Below are 20000 nucleotides of genomic sequence, written 5' to 3' on the forward strand. Positions count from 1 at the left end.
ATCGGCTGACAGGATTACTCCTGCTCTGCACACGCGTCAGGTTTCGCTGCTAATCCCAACAAAAAGCGCTCACGCGCATTAAGGCATCGCAGTCCAACAGAATAGTAATGAACGCTGATGAATAACGTCGGCAGTCACGTGATCTGTGCGTGTGTGTGTGTGTGTGTGTTGGGGGGGGTGGGAGTAAGGGGAGGAATAATGATGTCGTTCATCTATTCTGCCAATATGCTACCTTTTCATATATTGTTATATCCATTTTAATAATGAGATTTCTGCTTGAATTCCTCTAAGAGCCGCGTTTCACAAATGCTAATGCCCCAATCAGTATCACTTACCGAGCCTCTCGAGCAGTTTCTATCACTGGGCTGACAGAGATGAATCACGTCTGGCTAAAAGTGCATCTATTCTCGCTGTCTCTGTGCAGGTACTGCACATTATTAAGCGCCGGGGCACAATGTCTTCACTATATCTGATAAAAAAAAAAGTAGACATTTCTGAAATGTCAAGGCAGAGAGAAGGAGAGAGGCGAAAAAAAGAAAGAAACAATTGAGATGTATTATTGAGGGAATCTTTCCCCAGACGGTGGGAGTGTTCGAAGAAGATTGAGCAACTTTACCGATGTAGCTTGGCGCATGTTTTTCTCTAGACGCTTCCGGGGGAAGACGTCGGCATGAAAAGACATAAACTTCAAAATGCTGTTGCACCTGCTAATAGCTGCAGGAATCTGACTACAGAGAAATCTCCATACGTTCTCCCCGCAGGTATTAAACCCTCCCGAGATCAGATAAGAGTTTGAATTGTGCCGTGCGAGATACGATCTGATGGTGCGGAAGTTGAGATATTGGGCCTGGAAAGACGGAGGTAAAGCGCAGAAACGGAGAAAGAGAGAGAGAGAGAGAGAGAGAGAGAGAGGAAGATCTATGTGAACGCTCTCTGTCAGTTCTTATCAGCGACGGCGCGGAGAGCTCGGCGGGGTGAGACTCGCGTCTGCCAGACTTCATTTGTCCGCCGCGGGATTTACATCCCTCATTTCTCCGCTGCGCACTCCGTTCCTCTCTTGCTCCATCACTCCATCCCTCTTTCCGCTTTCTCTCCGTCTGAGAGGCGGAAAGGCAGTTTTTCGTTTTTCGATATGTGTTGGTCGACTGTCACCAGGTGAGACAGAGCCGGTCCTAAATGGACGGTGATTCGACAGCTGAAGCAGTCGCTACCGGCCCGTAATAGATGACACAGACGAGCGCAGACAAAACACAATGTCCCGCACACACACACTCTTGTCATTTCCCATCATGTGTGCACACACAGACAAATCTAACAATATGGACACATACATGAATATTTCCACTGATCAGCTCTGTCTGTTATGAATGTATGATGTTCTCTATTTCCCTAGAGCTTTACTTTGCTTTCTGCTCATTCTGTTTCCTTCACACACACACACACACACACACACACACACACACACACACACACACACACACACACACACACACACACACGCACACACACACGCACACACACAAACACACACACACATGCACACAGAGAGAGAGAGAGAGAGAGAGAGAGAGAGAGAATAGTTTACGTGACGCACACACATAACAGATACACACACACACGTGCACAGAGAGAGGGGGGGGGGGGGGGGACTGAGTAGTTTACATAAATTCCTTCTCATCACTGCGCGTTAACACAATCTCCCGCAGCATATGCATTCCCTACTTGCAGCACACACATAATCTAGCTTTCTCTGGTCCAATTACCGAGCACTCTGCAGATGTTGACCACATTTGCACCTTAATCACTCGGCTTAATCAATGCCCTCGTGCTCTGCATGGCCCATGAGGGGCCGGGGGACCTGCCTGGCCACGGAACAACAACCCAACCCCCGGCCCCAGCCCCTGCACACACATGACCCAGCTCCATAGGGACACAGTCCAATAACAAAGAGACGAGCCCCAATACATTTACATAAGGCAGTAAAACAAACACACACACATACACACACATTTTTAATGAATCCTTCCCATATGCATCTGCATACAAATACATTTAACTGCAAATGCACCACACACATTCAGTGTGAACTTAATGCTTGCTCTGAAATGAACACACACACACACACACACACACACACACACACACACACACAAAGTCACTCAAGTATACACACATACAGATGGCCTGTAACTCGATAGGGTCCTTGAGCGGCGAGATTGTCTTGGCCCTGATGAGCCAGGTGTGTGTGAGGACACGGAATCGATCAGGACTCTGCAGCCGTGATCAATGCCAAGTGACCGATGCCTCGGAGGCACCAGGGCCACTAAACACAGCTGCCACCAAAGCACACGCACACATGACACACACACATACATGCACACACACACATACACCCCCCACACACACACCCCTACCCCCCCACACACACAAACAAACAAACAAACAAACAAACAAACAAACAAACAAACAAACAAACACACACACACACACACACACACACACACACACACACAAACAAACGCACACACAAAGACTATCTTTTTTCACAGACTCTTTCTAACACACATAAACACACACACACACACACACACACACACACACAGACACAGACAGACTCCTCTCCCCTCTTTTGTTTCCATTTTCTCTTTCCCGTGTTTTCTCTCTCTTCCTCCCCTCATTGCACCCCAACACAATGTCTTTAAAATCCATTTCTAAACAAAAGCCGAAAGCCTGAAGAAGCTTCTAGAGGGTTCATGTCAAGTAAGAGCAACCGGCCGATGATAATGAGTCTCTCGTCAGACCGGCGGCCTCTGACTGTAAACAACGCTGGAACCACAGGTGTCCAGGAGTCATTTGAATTGCTCCTTTTGTTCAGGGGGCATTCTATAAGGGTTTTTTTTCAGACACCTGTCTGGTTTCCAACAATGCAGCCAAGTAATGGTTTCTTGGCACAAAAAGGGTTGAAAAACAAAAAGTTCAGAGTAAAAGTTTACCATGAAAGTACTTCAGTGCATACTTTTCCTTCATCCACCAAAGGTCCAGTTGGGTTGTTGCTAGAACTGTAGTCTGACTTGGATGAGATATTATCATTATCATGTTTTTAAGGGCTATCAATCATTGAGCCTGGGAGGGATGCTTAACTGATGACATGGACAATGTTTCAATTGGAGTGAAATCCATGAAAAGTATTCTGCTGTCATGGGGGTTTGGCAAGGGATTGTTGGGCGGTGCTTTCATCAGAAATCTCAGCATAATTGCATACTCCTTTTGGGGTAAAGGATATTGTGCCATGACTCCCCACTAAAGTTGATTTACAAACTGCATCGAGCCGCTTTGAATTTAATCTGGATCAGTCCTCATTATCCACTCGCTCAGCCCTGTTTGGAATCCAAGAGTGGAACACTTCCAAACCAAAGTGAATGAAGTGAGCGAGGAGTTCGTCTGAGCCAGGCATGCTGGGCACCTCTGGGCATTCGTCTCCGAAGAAACAAGCACATCATCTGATTTCATTCATGTTTTCTACCCTCTTGCTTGAGGAATTATGCCAATTAGTGCATCCACAAGCCTGAAGCAACAAAAATACTGAGTGAGATTTTTTTTTCAATTATTTATTTTTAAGTTTCCCCCCCCCTAACTCTGGGAAACTGGAGCTATACCATTTCCTGGGTCCTTTTTGATGAGGAAAGTGTGGTGAAAGTGTGGTTGGGTTCACATCCATCATTGGGGTTCTTTTGCCGGCGTGCCATATATCCCAGTCTTCCATAATGAGGAAAGTGTGGTGGAAATGTGGTTGGGTTCACATTCAACGTTTGGAGTTCTTATGTCAGTATGCCATATTCCGGTCTGCCACGAGACGGTTGGAACCTGTGTCGACTGCACTGCGTATCCACAGTAATGAAGCCAGACGCCTGTAACGCTTCAGTGCTCACAGTCTCTCTCTCTCTCTCTCTCTCTCTCTCTCTCTCTCTCTCTCTCTCTCTCTCTCTCTCTCCCTCCATCTCTTTATCTCTCCCCATCTCTCTATCTCTCTCTCTCACTCACTCTCTTTTGTATTATCTCAGTGTCACTCTTGTTTTTTTTTTTCTTGTGACTATCACTCTCTCATTCACTCTACGCCATTTTGTGTCTATATGATCCATTCTCTGTGCCTGAGTTTACTCTCTCTCTATCTATTCCCACAGTGATCTGTTTCTCCTTCTCTCTCTCTCTCTCTCTCTCTCTCTCTCTCTCTCTCTCTCTCTCTCTCTCTCTCTCTCTCTCTCTCTGTGTGTCTGTCTGACTTTCTCTTTCTATTGCAACCGGCATTTTCCCGTCCTCTTCAGCTACCTAATTCACTTTCACTGCACATGGTCTTTTTCATCAACTCAATTTATGTTTTGCATTATTGAATTTGCATAACAATGCCTTGATTATATTTGATCTAAGCTTGGGACGATCGAACACAATCTCCTTGTTTCTCACTGCTCTGTAAAAACATGCCTACACCTTATGGCAGCAACAGAATGTCATCAACTTTATCACGTTTGGTCCCCAGTAGAATATGCAGAGTGTACATTCTACACAATGACAAAACAACGTCTCTATTGTTTCTAGCTGAAAAAAACACACAGAAAGAGAGAGAGACAGAGAGAGAGAGAGAGAGAGATTGAGTAGACGTAAGTCTAGTTTATCGTTTTGTGTTTACAACATCGTTGCACCATAACCTGAAGAGCACCTCCTCAAAACAGCAACAATACACACGTCGAGCCGACACAGACCCCAATGTTGGTTAACCATGCGTTAACAGCTGGTGTGCTTCATTAATTTTACCAATGTAAGCTAACACATTTGATGAGGTTACATTGATGACACTGTTGATGAGGGCAGTTGTACAGTGTATAGTTCTCTTACAATGTACAACTTGTTCACATCAGCACTTCACCAGCAAGCACTAAGCCAGAAATGTGTGGCAGACACCACACAAATAACCTAAATTTATAAACATATATTTGTGATTACAATAACAAGGTCATCTGAATAAACCATGCATGTTTCACCGTAACATTTACAAAATCTATGTCAGTAAAGACCAAAGAAATTGCTTTATATTTATATTTAAATATTGCATAATGATCTTTGCTGTTGGCTACTTAGGAATGATCTGAAGCTATTACTTGAAGCCAACTGAATGCCCACCTAAAGATACGACTGAACTCCACATATGGTCATTGTGGGTGTTACTGGATATAAGGAATGTTATACTGTAATTGAAAACACTGACACATCAACTCATTCATTAATCTCAAGGAGACTAGAAATCTAGGCCTACTGTTCTCTAGCTAAGTACCTTTATAGGCACACTGTCTGCTGACAGGACATTTCTTCCTGCAGGACCTCACAGGAGAAGGTGATGGCCAGGAATATAACTTCATCATGTGATGTTTGTTACAGACAGGTTTGTCCTTGGGAGGACATCTTACTGTCAGTAGAATTTGTCTGTCAGTGGAATTGCTGATGATGGCAAGAACTGTGCTCAAGTCCCCTTTATCAAAACTCTCGCACACAGCAGATGCTGACATGTCTAAACTGAACCACTGTAAGCACTCATGCACTTGTCTTGAGGAAGAAGTTCTCAATTCTTTGTTGTTGTTTTTTTAAATTCTGAAACATCTGTTTCACTTCAAATGTTATTATTAGCTCTGAAAGGTACCTGGCGACCTCTGTGGCATCTTACTGTAGCTTGTTACCTGCACAGAAAACACAGATGTTTCTGCTAAAATGTCGAGAAGTGAGACTAAAACACGGCTAGAAAAATAAATAATCCAGTAAAGTACAGATACCTGAACATCCTTCTGAAGTACTGTACAGAAGTATCTGCCTACAGCAAAACCACAAGATAGCCACATGTGTGTCCACATGGATGGTCATAGTGAGATAGATGGAGTGAACAAAGAGATGTGTGGAGCCAGCTGGTCTCTCTCTCTCTCTGTCTGGGTGTGCTACGGAGACAGCCAGGTAGGTAGACGGGCACACACAGAAACAGACAGACAGAAGAGCAGGCTGAGAGATATGTCCACATGGACGGAGAGAGTGAGATAGATGGAGTTAACTAGGAGCTGTGTGTAGAGTGTAGTCTCTCTCTCAGGATGTGCTGCAGAGACAGAGACAGACAGACAGACAGACAGACAGAAAAGCATGCAGGGATGGATGAGAGAGTGAGATGGCTGTGTGCACAGCTGACTAATTCCCTCTCTCAGAATGTGCAGGACAGACAGACAGACAGACAGACAGACAGACAGACAGACAGACAGACACACACACACACACACACACACACACACACACACAGAAGAGCAGGCTAAGTGATGTGTCCACATGGATGGAGAGAGTGAGATAGACTGAGATAATGCAGAGCTGTGTGTGGAGCCCACTAGCCTCTCTCTCAGGATGTGTTGCACAGAGAGACAGACAGACAGACAGACACACACACACACACACACACACAGAAGAGCAGGCTAAGTGATGTGTCCACATGGATGGAGAGAGAGAGTGAGATCATGGCTGTGTGTACACTGTACAGCTGTCTAGTCTCTCTCTCAGAATGTGCTGCACAGACAGACACACAGACACACAGAAGAGCAGGCTAAGTGATGTGTCCACATGGATGGAGGGAGTGAGATAGACTGAGATAATGCAGAGCTGTGTGTGGAGCCCACTGGTCTCTCTCTCAGAATGTGTTGCACAGAGAGACAGACAGACAGACACACACACAGAAGAGCAGGCTAAGTGATGTGTCCACATGGATGGAGAGAGAGAGTGAGATGGCTGTGTGTGCTGCACAGACAGACAGACAGACAGACAGACAGACACACACACACACAGAAGAGCAGGCTAAGTGATGTGTCCACATGGATGGAGAGAGTGAGATAGACTGAGATAATGCAGAGCTGTGTGTGGAGCCCACTAGCCTCCACTAGCCTCCCTCTCAGGATGTGCTGCAGTAGACTCACTGCCTGGCTCCTGTGTTCCTCCCCTCTCTTAATGAATCCCTTTATGCCACTGATTACTATTGTTAGACTAATGGAATTTTTAATTAGTATCACCCAACTTTTCCTGCGCCAGTTAACGAGCGCAGTTGGCTTTTCTCATTTTTTTCACCCTCTCCTCTCTATTTTCTCTCAATAGCCCCCTTTTTTAATTCCTCCTCCCTTTCTTGTGTCTTCTAATTGTGTGGTGATAAAAGGCAAGGCCAGGGTGGTGAAAAGATGAATAGATTGTGTGTGTGTGTGTGGTGTGTGTGTGTGCGTGTGTGTGTGTGTGTGTGTGTGTGTGTGTGTGTGTGTGTGTGTGTGTGTGTGTGTGTGTGTGTGTGTGTGTGTGTGTGTGTGTGTGTGTGTGTGTATGTATATATGTGTGTGTGTGTGTGTGTGTGTGTGTGTGTGGGAGATTCGTATTCTCCGCGGCCTCGCTGGCGAGTCGTCGTCGGTGAAGTTGGAGGTCTAGGTGCTCTCTCTCGCTCTCTCTCTCTCTCTCCGCTCCGGCTGACGGCACCGCTCACATGCTCCGCTGGGCCGGGGAGACCCCGCTGAGCCCGCCCGGGTCAAACTTAAATCTGTTCAGACAATGGAAATGTGAACGTCTATAGCTGGGCCGTAACTCTGCGGAGAGGCCTCAGGGCTTCTGTGCATTATTAAGGGCTTCTGCCTGGCTGTGGAGTATAGCCTAGCTAGCGCACTGCAGAGTCTGAGCGAGATGCCGGAGCCTGCTGTTTAATGATCCTCTTTTGACAAATTGTGTGTTTACACTAACCTGCATTGTAAATAGCTGACGGACACTGAATTGCAAATAAAATGTGCAAGGAAGCAATTTTATAGTCTACAAAATGACACAGGCATAAAAGCACACATATACAAAATGAATGCACTCGCATCCATACTCCCAGCTGTATGCCCCATACACACACTTAATTTTATTACAAACTACGTGGCTACATCTCGGATATATCCACTGGCAAAGGCTAGTTTATTTATATACAGTAGCACATATCATACACAGGAGCAATTGATTTTGTTTTACTTAATAAAAAGCAAATAGTGGCTAGTTTAAGCATTAAAACTCAGCATTTTTGTAGTGTTTTGCATTACTATGCTTCAACGACTGTATTGAGGTCTCAGGAATGTGAAGTACTGACTATCTTATATCCCTTTCAGCACAACCTAATAGTATTATTACCATTTCATTTTAACCAACTATATACTCAAACATGAGAAAAAAAACATTAAAAATATGTGGGCAAAAAACATAGACGTTGTTTGTTTACTAATGCACCCTGAACAGGAAATGACTTCCATACAAATTTTCCATGGTCATTTCAGTTTACTTCCTGGTTAATTGTTTTGATGAGGAAAAATATGATAACAATAAAATGATGTTATGTGAGTTTCTCCGATATCTATGGCACATTCCGGCACACACATGTGCAGACACAAGTGGCACCTCTGGGGCCTGTACTACGAAGGGAGCTCAACCTACCGAGATGTAACCCAGGGTTACTTTGCTAAACCGGAGGGGTGTTTCACAAAACCTAGATAAGGGATTAAGCCAGGATTTTTTGGTTATCCTGGATGAACTTACCCTTGACTCGGTTTCACAAAAGAGATGCTACATAAGTTGCCATGGGAATTTATTCTCTGAAGCTAGCCTGCTCCCGACCAGGCTAACAGCCAAGATTCTAATGTTAAGTTAATTCTAATGGTAATTACATTATCTGATTGGTTCAGCTAGCTGTCATTCAAATCAGACCTGCATGCGATTTTTGAAAGAGCTGTATTCCATTTATATACTATTTGCTACTTGCATTTACTCGCAAAACACAACAGAATGTCTGCCCAATACCATTTAGATATCATTTAAATTATGGTGGCCTTATAATTAATTACAAAATCGTTGTTTGCATCTTTTTTTGACTGACGTTTGATGAATAGCCTACTGTAGTAGTTGATTGGAAGTGGAGGGGACATATTTCGAAGGTGTTTTCAACTAATTTGGTTTAAAGACAGAATAAAGATATATATAGTCATACTTTGTGCATCTTTGCGGAGGCAAGCGCTTTCTTAATGACGTTGCGTGTCGAGACAAGGAAGCTCTCACACGTGGGTGCATACGTAAATTTGCATTCAGTTGGTCTGCCACACCTACTCCCGCAATGTAACAGAAATAATCATGATTCCCCATCCAAAAAAGTAAAACTTTATACCTCGTTGTTGTCTATATCAAAAGCGGTTGTTAACTTTGTGTGCAAGACGCTATTTTTTGCGTCTTTTTTATTCCAACCGTGAGTTATTTGGGGGAGAAACGAGAACGCGCACACATCCCGAATAACTTACACCTGGCTTGACATAGACGCTCCTGTTCATCCTGGATTGGCGTTAGTGAAACGAGTTTAGCAAGGATGACTAGAGGACGCTATGTCAAACCTGGCTTTATCGATTATCTTGGATGTCTTAATTCTGCTTTTGTGAAATACCCCTCGGGGTTGACAAAACCTGGTTATCTTCATTGGTGTTAATCGGTACTACGATGCTGAGTAAGAAGTTGATTTGTTGAACTGGGGTTAACCTCATCGGAGTTGGTGCGCGTTCACATAAAATGGGCGGGTTGCAGCGCAAATCAGCACTTTTAATGATGACGCGATCACGTTATTTTACGGATAAGCAATGCGCAATGATTATAAAAAGTTGCGAGATTAAAACCCACTTTACGATACATCAAATACGTCAGCAGCAAACAAAGCAAGACAAGGCTGTTGGCAACGTAGGCTATTGCAGAGCGGATATATGAAAGTAAAGTTTTATTTCATGTTCCTTAAATAGCCTATGTATTACGGAGGATTAATAGCTTGCGGAATGTCTGAAATGTGTTGAAATAAATACATTTTGAGTTCATAAGAGTCCTACGGATGCAACACAATTCATGCCATGTATATTAATAAATATTAATAAAGGATAATTGAATGTTTAGCCCCATTGACTGATTTAGTGTATGCCTATCCTGTGAACATTTTAGATGCAACGGCAGTGCCGCTGGCAGCAGGTGAAAATGAAACTCAAAAACATTCAGAAGGTTTATAGGCCTAGTTATAGCTTGCATTAATATTTCTTAATTATGAAAATGTTATATTGCCAATGCTTATAGCCTCCACTTTGCCTCGATCAGCTGACAAATGCAACAAATTCCTTCGGCTGAGAATGTATAGGCTATCTTTCATAGAGAATATTATATGGAGAAAGATTCTGGCGGTCTTTACAAACCCTCGCCTTGCGAAGAGAGGCGCTTACAATTTGCGCTCCAATAATGTATCTTCAAAGTAGCCTACGTCGACATTGTGGGGTGTGGTTAACCGCAAACCTCGGGTTAACCAAGATCATAACCTGCTCGGAGCAGGTTTGAGATGCAGCGTAAATTGCCATGGCAGCATACCTCGGTTAAAACCTATCCACCTTTCGTAGTACGGGTTAACCGGGAAGTTACGCCACACGTGATCAACTTACTCTCGAAGTTACCCAGCTAAGCCAGTAACCCCGCTTCGTAGTACAGGCCCCTGGACGAGTATAAGTATGTTAAAGTTAGTAATTTCTCAAGTTTGCAGAGTTCTAAGAGAAAGACAGAACAACACACAGTGCATCTGATGAACAGGAAGAGCATCAGTTAGTGCTGCTGAAATATCACACACACACACACACACACACACAAACACACAAACACACAAACACACGGTCACCCGCATGTTGGCTGAGCTGGCGTGTGTCACAGACAGAGAGTTAAAACTAGCAGTAGGAGCAGCCCATCATCCACCCGTCAACACAGGCCTCCCCCTGAGGCAATAAAGCCGTCGAGTCATCGGAGAGTGACGCAGGGAAACAGCGATGGAGACTGGTAGATAGAGCGAGTTTGATCTCATCGATGACCCCCAGGCTAGAATGCAGACCCAAACTTTGAGTTACACCAAAATAAGTTCTTTCTGCAGGAAACATGACACAAAGAGGTCAGAAAGAGAAGGTTTTATTATTTAGAATTTTTCCATCATTTGTTTTTAGAGAGGAGGAAAAAGCCATTTTATAGGGCTTTAGCGAAACCATTCTAATTTGATGGCCAAAATAGTTCAATGTGAATGGGAAATATAAATGAGAGAAAATAAATTATTGATTTATTCATTGCCATTTTGAATTATGAATAGCGTGGATACTGTCAAAATATTGCAGGGTGAAGGGGTTTATCCTTTCAGTTTCCACAGGATACAAAGTTGACTGAGAAAGGCCCACACAGTATAATTTGTCTCAAAAGTATTTCTACACTTTTGAGCTGTTTTGTTCTTTGTTTCTTGTACCGTGTAACCTCCATTCAACACCTCCACACACACACACACACACACACACACACACACACACACATACAGTACCAACTCAAAGGCCACCTTCTGCAAAGCCTTCTGTTTGGCGCTTGAAATTACATTTCTTGGTGTTTTGTTTGACATGTGTCTTAGGGTTCAAGTGGCCTTTCGGCTGATGCCAGCGCTCGACTCGGAGCTCAGAGGAATATGGCGAGGGCAGCACCCATCCACTGTGTCTGTGGCACTATTTTCCCCTTTTGCCTCCAACTGGGTCATTACTCTCATATTGTCCTTCCTGACAAAGTGCTATTCTTCCGCTTCCTAGAGCCTTCCAGGCCTCCCACAAATCCATCCCCAATGGATAATTCAGCAGAGATTTCCCCCTCCTTGTTTAAATGTTAAAGCAGCTTCAGCAGTTTGCTTTCACAGGGCAACTGTCGCGGAGGCTGTGTGTATAAGTCCCGCTTCACTGATTTCCTTTTTTTTTTTTTTTTTTTTTAAGCGGTTTGTCCACACATTTGCTGTCCGACTTCGACTTCACACCCAGCGTTTGGCGCTAGAGGCAGAGCGAGGGAGTGAGGAAAAGAGAGGAAGAGGGAGAAAAGGTGTTTGCCCAACAAACACGAGTCGGAAATGCTTGAACGAGCCCACTCCTCTGGAGTGCCAGTCTTGATTCGTACTGCTCTCTCTGGCGAGTATGAGTGGTGGAGAACCACAAGAGCGAGAAGAAAAAGAAAGGTTGAGTGAACTATTGACACATTTCAGTCAAAGTCAAGACAGAATGGCAGTGAGCAAAGAAAAGAGGAGATAGGGAGATAGTAGTATGATGAAGGACCATACAGTTATGGAGGAAGAAAAATACACGTTCTATTGGTTGTGAGAGTTCAACTATGGACCTCAAAGCACATTTGTAAACTTTAAATGCACCCTCGTGTTAAATTTATTCTGGGTTATTTCTTGTTTGTTTACTTGTAAGGGAATTAAAGTCCTTTTTTCAGTTACATTTAACCAGTGGATTTTTTTTTTCATTTGTATTCATAGTACACTGAGAACTACTTCATCCAAACAGGTCAATAAGATCGATAGAAGGCACTTCGTAAACCAAAAAAAAACACCCTACTTATAAATGAAATACAAAGGTTGTCTGATTGCATACTGAGTAAATGCACCGACCCACTGTGTTTAACTGGAGTTGTATTTGTTTTGCTGCATGTCCTCAGCTTCACACCGACTTGGACAGAGGGGACAGTGATGTGAAGTACACCCTCTCGGGCGATGGCGCCGGCACCATCTTCACCATCGACCAGACGACCGGCGACATCCACGCCCTGCGGAGCCTGGACCGCGAGGAGAAGCCCTACTACACGCTCCGCGCCCAGGCCGTGGACATGAACACCGGCCGGGCCCTGGAGCCTGAGTCGGAGTTCGTCATCAAGGTTCAGGACATCAACGACAACGAGCCCAAGTTCCTGGAGGGTCCCTACAGAGGGAGTGTCCCAGAGATGTCCCCAGTAGGTAAGGGATGAGTTACGGTGACGATAGTGGTGGTCTTGTGGCATTGACATCTTGGCCTCCAAGTAGAACACCAGAACGTTAGAAATTGGATGCCAAAGGCATCCATTGCACTTATCTCCAGTTGCTTCAGGGGGATTGTTCCTTTAATTAGTTTATAGTCCGTTAGTCTGAATCTGTTAAATGGAGAGTACAAACTCTGTAAATAATGCAATGGGGACAAAGCTATGGTAAGGCTTTAAAACAGAGGATCTCAGTACTGATGCTGAGGTCTCCCTGCATTTAGATTCTTTATCCTTGACAGACAGATACTTTATTGATCCTCAAGGGGAAATTGTGGATCTGTACACCTAGTTAAAGCCGGTGTAACAATTATTTTGAATAGCTTTTACTAGGTGCTTCCTAATTAGTTTTAATATGTGTGTTCACTCAGGTGTTAAACATGGTTAGGAGACATGATGGTTAGAAGATCATCATTCTTTGAAAATATTGAATGCCCCAATTTGTGCTTAATTTGTTATAGACAAATGTAGACGTAATACATCTCTGTAGTACACTTAAGTGATGTGTTGTAGCTACTCAACAATACCATCACTTCATAATAAATTACAGTAGTATGTAATATCTAAAGTGTAAAGCCCATTTTCTGAGATGAATTATATGGGGTCCTTATCATCCCAAATCAATGGGCCATAGCCGTTAGCACAGTGGGAGAGCGCAAAAATGAATCTGTCCAAGCATGAGTGGACTAAGCTCTAAGTGCCATTGAATTTCATTAGAGCCTTGCATCTCGATCCTTCACTATCTGATTGGTATTTGATTACATTATTAGCCCATTGATCCTGACCTCTCCTCCTCTGAGCTGTTGAGGTCAGATAGGCCTATTTCTGTGGGATGGGATGCCATTACCATTTTGAACAGGCAGCATATCGGGCAGCCTTGGAAGAATATGCACTTAATCTGTTGATCCCAAATAAAATTTCAGCAGGTGTGTGTGTGAAAGCAAAGAGACAAGATGTTCCTCATCAGTACCTTTGGATACTTCTTAAGAATATACAGTAATGCCATACAATTAGGTGACAACCATGTCATTTGTAACTGAGCAAAATTAGCTTCCCTGAACCTTCAAATTGGATTCCAAACCATGAACATTGCTTGCTAACTCCCACCTTATCACGCTGAGGGGGGAAATGGTTTCTTAGGAGAACCACTGACTATGTACTGTAATAAGTTATTTGTCACCAACAGTGAAAACAGAGATGACTTCCAAACCCCTCTACCTTTCTCTTTGAGTTTGATTACGATGCTTGGCTGACTGACACCCCGTGTCGATTCTCATTCATTCAAGCCATCCTGCTTACACTGTGTAATATTCATTAATCTCCGGGGCTCTGCTAGTGAGGGAAATCCTGATAACATGTTATTGGACTGGGCCATCCATACCTTTTTTATAATGAAGTGAAGTTCATTCCGTCCGACCTGGCCTCATACTCTGAGTGACATAGTGAAATGCTGGTGTGGTAGAAAAGAGTAGGTGGGTGCCAGCCTGCCAGATAGCCATCTCCATCGAAGGTTTAATTAAAATGACCAGGTTCCCTGCTGTCAGCCCTCAATGCGCAGTCAGGGAGATACAAAGAGACAAGGTGTCCACAGCCAAGGCAACTATGGCAAAGAAAAGAGAAGGGGGCAGCCATTTTGCAGATCAAAATGGGTCTGCCTGACCAGATTAGGAATTGAGATAACTTTTTGGTATTCAGTTGCCCTAAAAGTACAAGAATAAATCAACACCGTGGCAATGAAATGACATTGATGAGAAAATCAATTCCCTTGAAAGTATAAAGATATTCATAAGGATTTTTTTTTACCTTTCTTGAGGTACAAAAGGCATTTCTCATTTCTTCCTCTACTTTTCTCCAACAAAGGCTTTTATCAAGGGTTTTCGTATGAAAATGGAAGAGTTTCAGAGAGACGCCCATCACCAAAGAAATCCCACAAAATAAAAGAATAAAATGACTTTTGTGTTGCCGGCAGTTGACTATAAAAGAGAGATTTCACTCCATAAGAGAGAGGAGAGAGAGAAGCAAATGGAGACAGGGGGACAGAAAGAGAGAGAGAGAGAGAGAGAAAGAGAGAGAGAGAGAGAGAGAGAGAGAGAGAGAAAGAGAGAGAGACATAAAGACAGATGAAGTGCAGGACACAGAGAGAGCTCTTGCCTGGTGCAGCGTGCAACACGCAGGCCGTTTTCATGTTTCTTTCCCCTTCGGGGGCTGACAGATCAAGGTAATTCACTTAGAGATTGGCTTCCCCTTGATCTGAATGGCAATGAAATAAAACGACCCCCTCAACCCTCACCCCACCCGTCCCCCTGTCAATAGACTGGCAAATCAAAGGAGGCTGGATGTCTCGGGCTGAGAGGCGTGAACGGGACAGTTAGCAGAGTGCGCATTCTCCCAACGCTCCAGTAGTCTGTGTCTGCTCAGTATTTTTTTTAGCCACTCTCAAGTGAACAGCCCTAGAGGAACACTGGAGAATATAAAAAGGGAGAGAGAGAGATAGAGACAGAGAGAGGGAGAGAGAGAGATCGAGACTGAGAGAGAGAGGGAGGGTATGTTGTCTTGCGAAATGGGGAAACGTCCTATCTCGTTCACTCTTTCTCAATTCTTCTTGAGAGTGCAGTGGTCAAAATGTGGTCATCTCATGGTCGTTCCCAAGTTTTCTTTTTCTCTGATTATTCCTAGTGAGTTGGTTCAATAGGGCACTAACAGTGTATGTTGGTAGGGAGGGAAATCAAAGCTAATTACTTTGCTAGGATAAATTAAAGGGAAAGGTCTTCCCCTGGGAGATGGGTTTGGATTAATGTCTGCTCAATTACAACATCCTCACCCTTTTCATGTTAATAGACCTTCAAGATGCTTCTAGAATGAGAATTTAAAAATTCACAAGGTTGTTTTTTTTTCCCAGGCGACTTGAGAGGCTTAGGGTAGGGTCATGACCTGTAACCACAGTTTATTGGCATATTGGCACTCCGTAATTGTGTTGTTTTTCGCCTGGAATGGTTTATCGATCTCCAGACAAAAACTTGGCCTCATTTTGTGCAAAGAAAAAAAAAAACTCACAATTGTAAATGAACAAGGACTTTCTTTTGTATCAGCAAGGAACACCCAGAGATAAAAATGTGTATTATGGAATGATGTTTATTAATTAGGTCACATGTACAGTTAGGGATGTAACGGTATGAAAATTTAACCCCACGGTTATAGTGACCAAAATTATCACGGTTTTCGGTATTATTGCGGTATTTTAAAAATTGTGTGTACAATATGTTAAGAAAGCGCTGATGGGTGTAGACAAGCTGAAATATTTTAGTTTCAAAAAGTGTTTCTTACATTAAAAATATAGGCAAACCCTTATGGCCTTCAGCAGGATACCGATCATTCACAGCAGTGGCAATCCTAGTCTCTGCTCAACCCTCCACACACACAGAAAATGGCTTGTCTTGTTTCTATTGCATATTTTGAATTCATAAACTTTATATATTTTGCTAATAGTTTAGAATATGTTAGGATCTGCATAATTACTTATAGCTAAAAATATTCAGTCATTTGAATACTTCATATTGATTTTTAAACTATTACACTTGTCTTTAATGACATTACAGGGGTGTTGTGTAGGTCTAATTGAGAGCCTGTCACTTTAAGAGATACGTGAAGTAGCCTAATTATATTAACCTTTATTCGGTTTTAGGTAAGTAGTCACGCATAGTTCAATGATATCCGTTTTCATTGAATAAAATGAATGTTAAAAAAATTAACAAGTCAAAGAAAATATTGCTGGGATCATAGAAAAGATAAGTGTCTTGCAATGTTAACTTCTATGATTTTGGTGAGCACTAGGCTATACTGTACATTAGCCTAATGATAGACATGACCCGTGAGCTAACGGGATAGTTACCTTGATGGAAAAGATTGCTGTGTAGCTTTTTTCGGAATTAAACACTACAGTAGGCCTAGGCCTAATGAACTAAATTCCATAGCCTACTGTAGGTAGGTTACCGTGGCATTGTGCTCACTTTTTCCTTGGTTGGAAATGTTGGCTGCTTATAGCTTAACTTATGATTTGGAGTTTGGTATCTGTTATATCCAATGAGTGACACCCAGCGCTCAACATAAAACTTTACGGCATTCTCCTGATAACGTTAGTGGAATAGCCTAGATTTAATGTGAACGTGTAGGCCTACATAAAAAGACGCAGAGTGGCTACATGATACAGCGCACGTTTTGGGGTGAAAATGTTGCGCCCTTTAAAAGCAGGTGTAGCCTTATCCGAATCATGGTTAAATCCATCAATTAGAAAACAGAATTAGTAAGGTAAAGTTTTGTTAATAGCCTTCCAGCTTGTGTCAAAAGCAGGCTCGGATGAAGCTGGGAGGAATTAAACACGCGGTTACCACACCGTAGTATCAACCGTGATAATAATGATATTCGAAATGAACGCGGTAATTGTTATCATCAACATTTTTATCATGGTTTACCGTCACACCGGTAATCGTTACATCCCTATGTACAGTATTATGGAATGGTTTATCAACTAGAAAACTAGAAATGAATCCCTTCAAAATTGAAGGCCTAAATATACTGAAACTTTCTTGCATTAAGGCATACATGAGGGAAAAAAGCTGATTGATAATTAGAGCCAGCATATGACGTATGTACTTTAAAGTTTTTATAATTGTTGGTAGAGTGCATTAAGCAGGATTGAGGTCATGCCCTGGCATATTCGCATGGAAGTGCTTGGCCATTAGAAACCGGTTAGCTAGCTGCCAATCACATTAGAATGTGGCATTCTGAATGCAAATATGTTTTTTTTTCTTTTTTTCTGGGCTTTCATTTATTTTTCTAGCAGTGTCTCACAATGTGTCCCTTTATAACTATTCAGACAATTATATTCACAACTGTGGAATAAATTGCTCTAGAGAAGGAAATTAATTATTGACTATTACGATGGTAAATATGCAGAAGAAAGCAACAATGCATCAAGGTGACAATACACTAACATTAGAAGTATACTTGCAATTAAGATACCTGTATGACATTTCATTTGAACAAAAGCTTACTAAAACATCCTGCATCAAGGTTTTGACTATTTTAATTGTTGTTTATATCATGGCAATGACTTTCACTTTTCTTTGTCTCCAGCTCCCCTACTACAGGGCATTCTGAAATAATACACACATTTATTTTTCACTCTAATCCTTCTGCTTTCTGTTATTGCCGTTAACTTGAAAACCCCTACACATTGTTTTAAAATAGATTTCTGCCAACGTTAGAAGACAAAGATCCACAAAAAATATTTTGAAGTTATACCTCCAGAGATGAATATCTTTTAAGCCTCATCTAAGTGTAGCATGCTGTGTCTGCCTAAGTGGATCTTTTCACATCACGCTGCTGTTCTGTCTTAGAAATTCTCTCATAAGTTCAGCATGAAGGTTGATTATACCTTTTGGGGTTTGTGCCCAGGGGCGTTAGGCTACTTGGGTGGTATCAAGTTCTTCTCATTGATGATGGTGTGTAAGGTTATGGATAAGGAGTGGAATATCAGACATCAGAAGGACCAATTAGCTAATGTAGTCAGCTAATTCTGCAGGTGGTAGCCTATGTGGGATATTACAACGTGTCCAGACTACGAATATTCTGGGTAACATCACCTCTGGCTAAGGTTAACTTCACAAGGGTACATTTGAATTAAGTGTAGGTGTAAATGAATGGGTAAACGTATGTAGAAGACCCTTGATACCCGTCGCTCTGCCACAGTACAGTTTCCTTTTAAGATTGCTAACTTGTGTTCCCCTTCCTCAAGGCAATCAGCTACTTTAATTAACTCTAAATGTGTCAGTGTATCAGTATTGGCACTGCCAAACTGTACAACTAAAAGCTGCAAACGAGGTTGATAATGTTGAAAGAATCATGCTAGAAAGAAGGTCAAAGTGTTTGTACCTTGTATCTGCGAGCTGTTCTTCAATCTGAATCACAAATAGAAGGTCATGATTTACAAAAAAAACATCTTTGAGATTCAATTAACACAGAATAAATCCCTTTGCTTGCATCAAAAATGCAGCAGGGTTGCATGTAGCCAGTCACAACTCACAACACATCACAATGATTTGCAGGATGGGGATTTACAGGATGCTAAATAATGCACTTGCATAAACAGACAGGAACGTGGATAAGGCAGCCATGCGCTGGCTAAACAATCGTATCACTTGTGTACCGTTGCAACAGTGGAGCGCGTTGCCGCTCCGGAGGTGGCTTTGAATGCCGGTGTCACGAGCGGGCATGCTTTGTTTTCGCCGGATTAGCGTCGAGTTTCCCTCCACACTCTCACCTCGCTCTCGCATCGTGCCTTTTAATTCCATTGTTAGCCATCTGCTAACAGCGGGGCATTGCACTAGCGAAGGCCTGTATGAAACAAACCAGACGATCAGATTCACAACCACCCCCCTCCCCCTACACACACACACACACACACACACACACACTCCAACGCAGCCCCTCTCCCTCAAGCTGTTCCCTACTGGGGTGCTCTCAGCCTGATGAGCATGTTGTGTAAAGCGTATACAACCATCTCGTCAAAAGGGATGAAGGGAAGGAGGGTTGGTGGTGCTGGGGGTGGTGGGTGTGGGGATGGGGATGGGGTGGGGAAAACAATATCAGCTCACCAACAGGCAGATGTTTGAACAAAGAAAACATAAAAGTCTGCAGCGCTAGCCACAAACTTAGCTACAGGGGACCGGTACGGAGGCTCTACAGCTAATTCTGTGGGATGGCAGGAGTTTGTTTTTGTGAAAGATTTTCTTTCAGGCAAAGTAATTAATGTTTGTGCGTGTGTGTGTGTGTGTGTGTGTGTGTGTGTGTGTGTGTGTGTGTGCGTGTGTGTGTGTGTGTATTTGGATTGTTGTTGCCTTGTTTCTATAGTTTGCTCACCATCTTTTTGTTTTCCCTGAAGAGACGTGAAGTGGAAATCTCAAAATTCTCTCCCTACCTCTCAGTTTTCATAGTGCTATTCAGCGCAATGTGCTTGACATGAGATGTTCGCAACTGAAAGCAAGTGTGTGTGTGTGTGT

At 42.9% G+C, this 20000-nt stretch overlaps 1 protein-coding gene across 1 annotated transcript in view; it reads left to right on the forward strand.

The window, feature by feature from the left end:
• The window catches only part of LOC134065858 (cadherin-12-like), an 88107-nt gene that overhangs the window by 14730 nt on the left and 53377 nt on the right, over positions 1-20000 (forward strand). The window contains exon 2 of the mRNA XM_062520950.1: positions 12589-12883. Coding sequence (XP_062376934.1) covers positions 12589-12883 — 295 coding nt within the window. The remainder of the gene's footprint in view (positions 1-12588; positions 12884-20000) is intronic.

This window comes from Sardina pilchardus, chromosome 19 (assembly GCF_963854185.1).
Source record: "Sardina pilchardus chromosome 19, fSarPil1.1, whole genome shotgun sequence".
NCBI lineage: Eukaryota > Metazoa > Chordata > Actinopteri > Clupeiformes > Clupeidae > Sardina > Sardina pilchardus.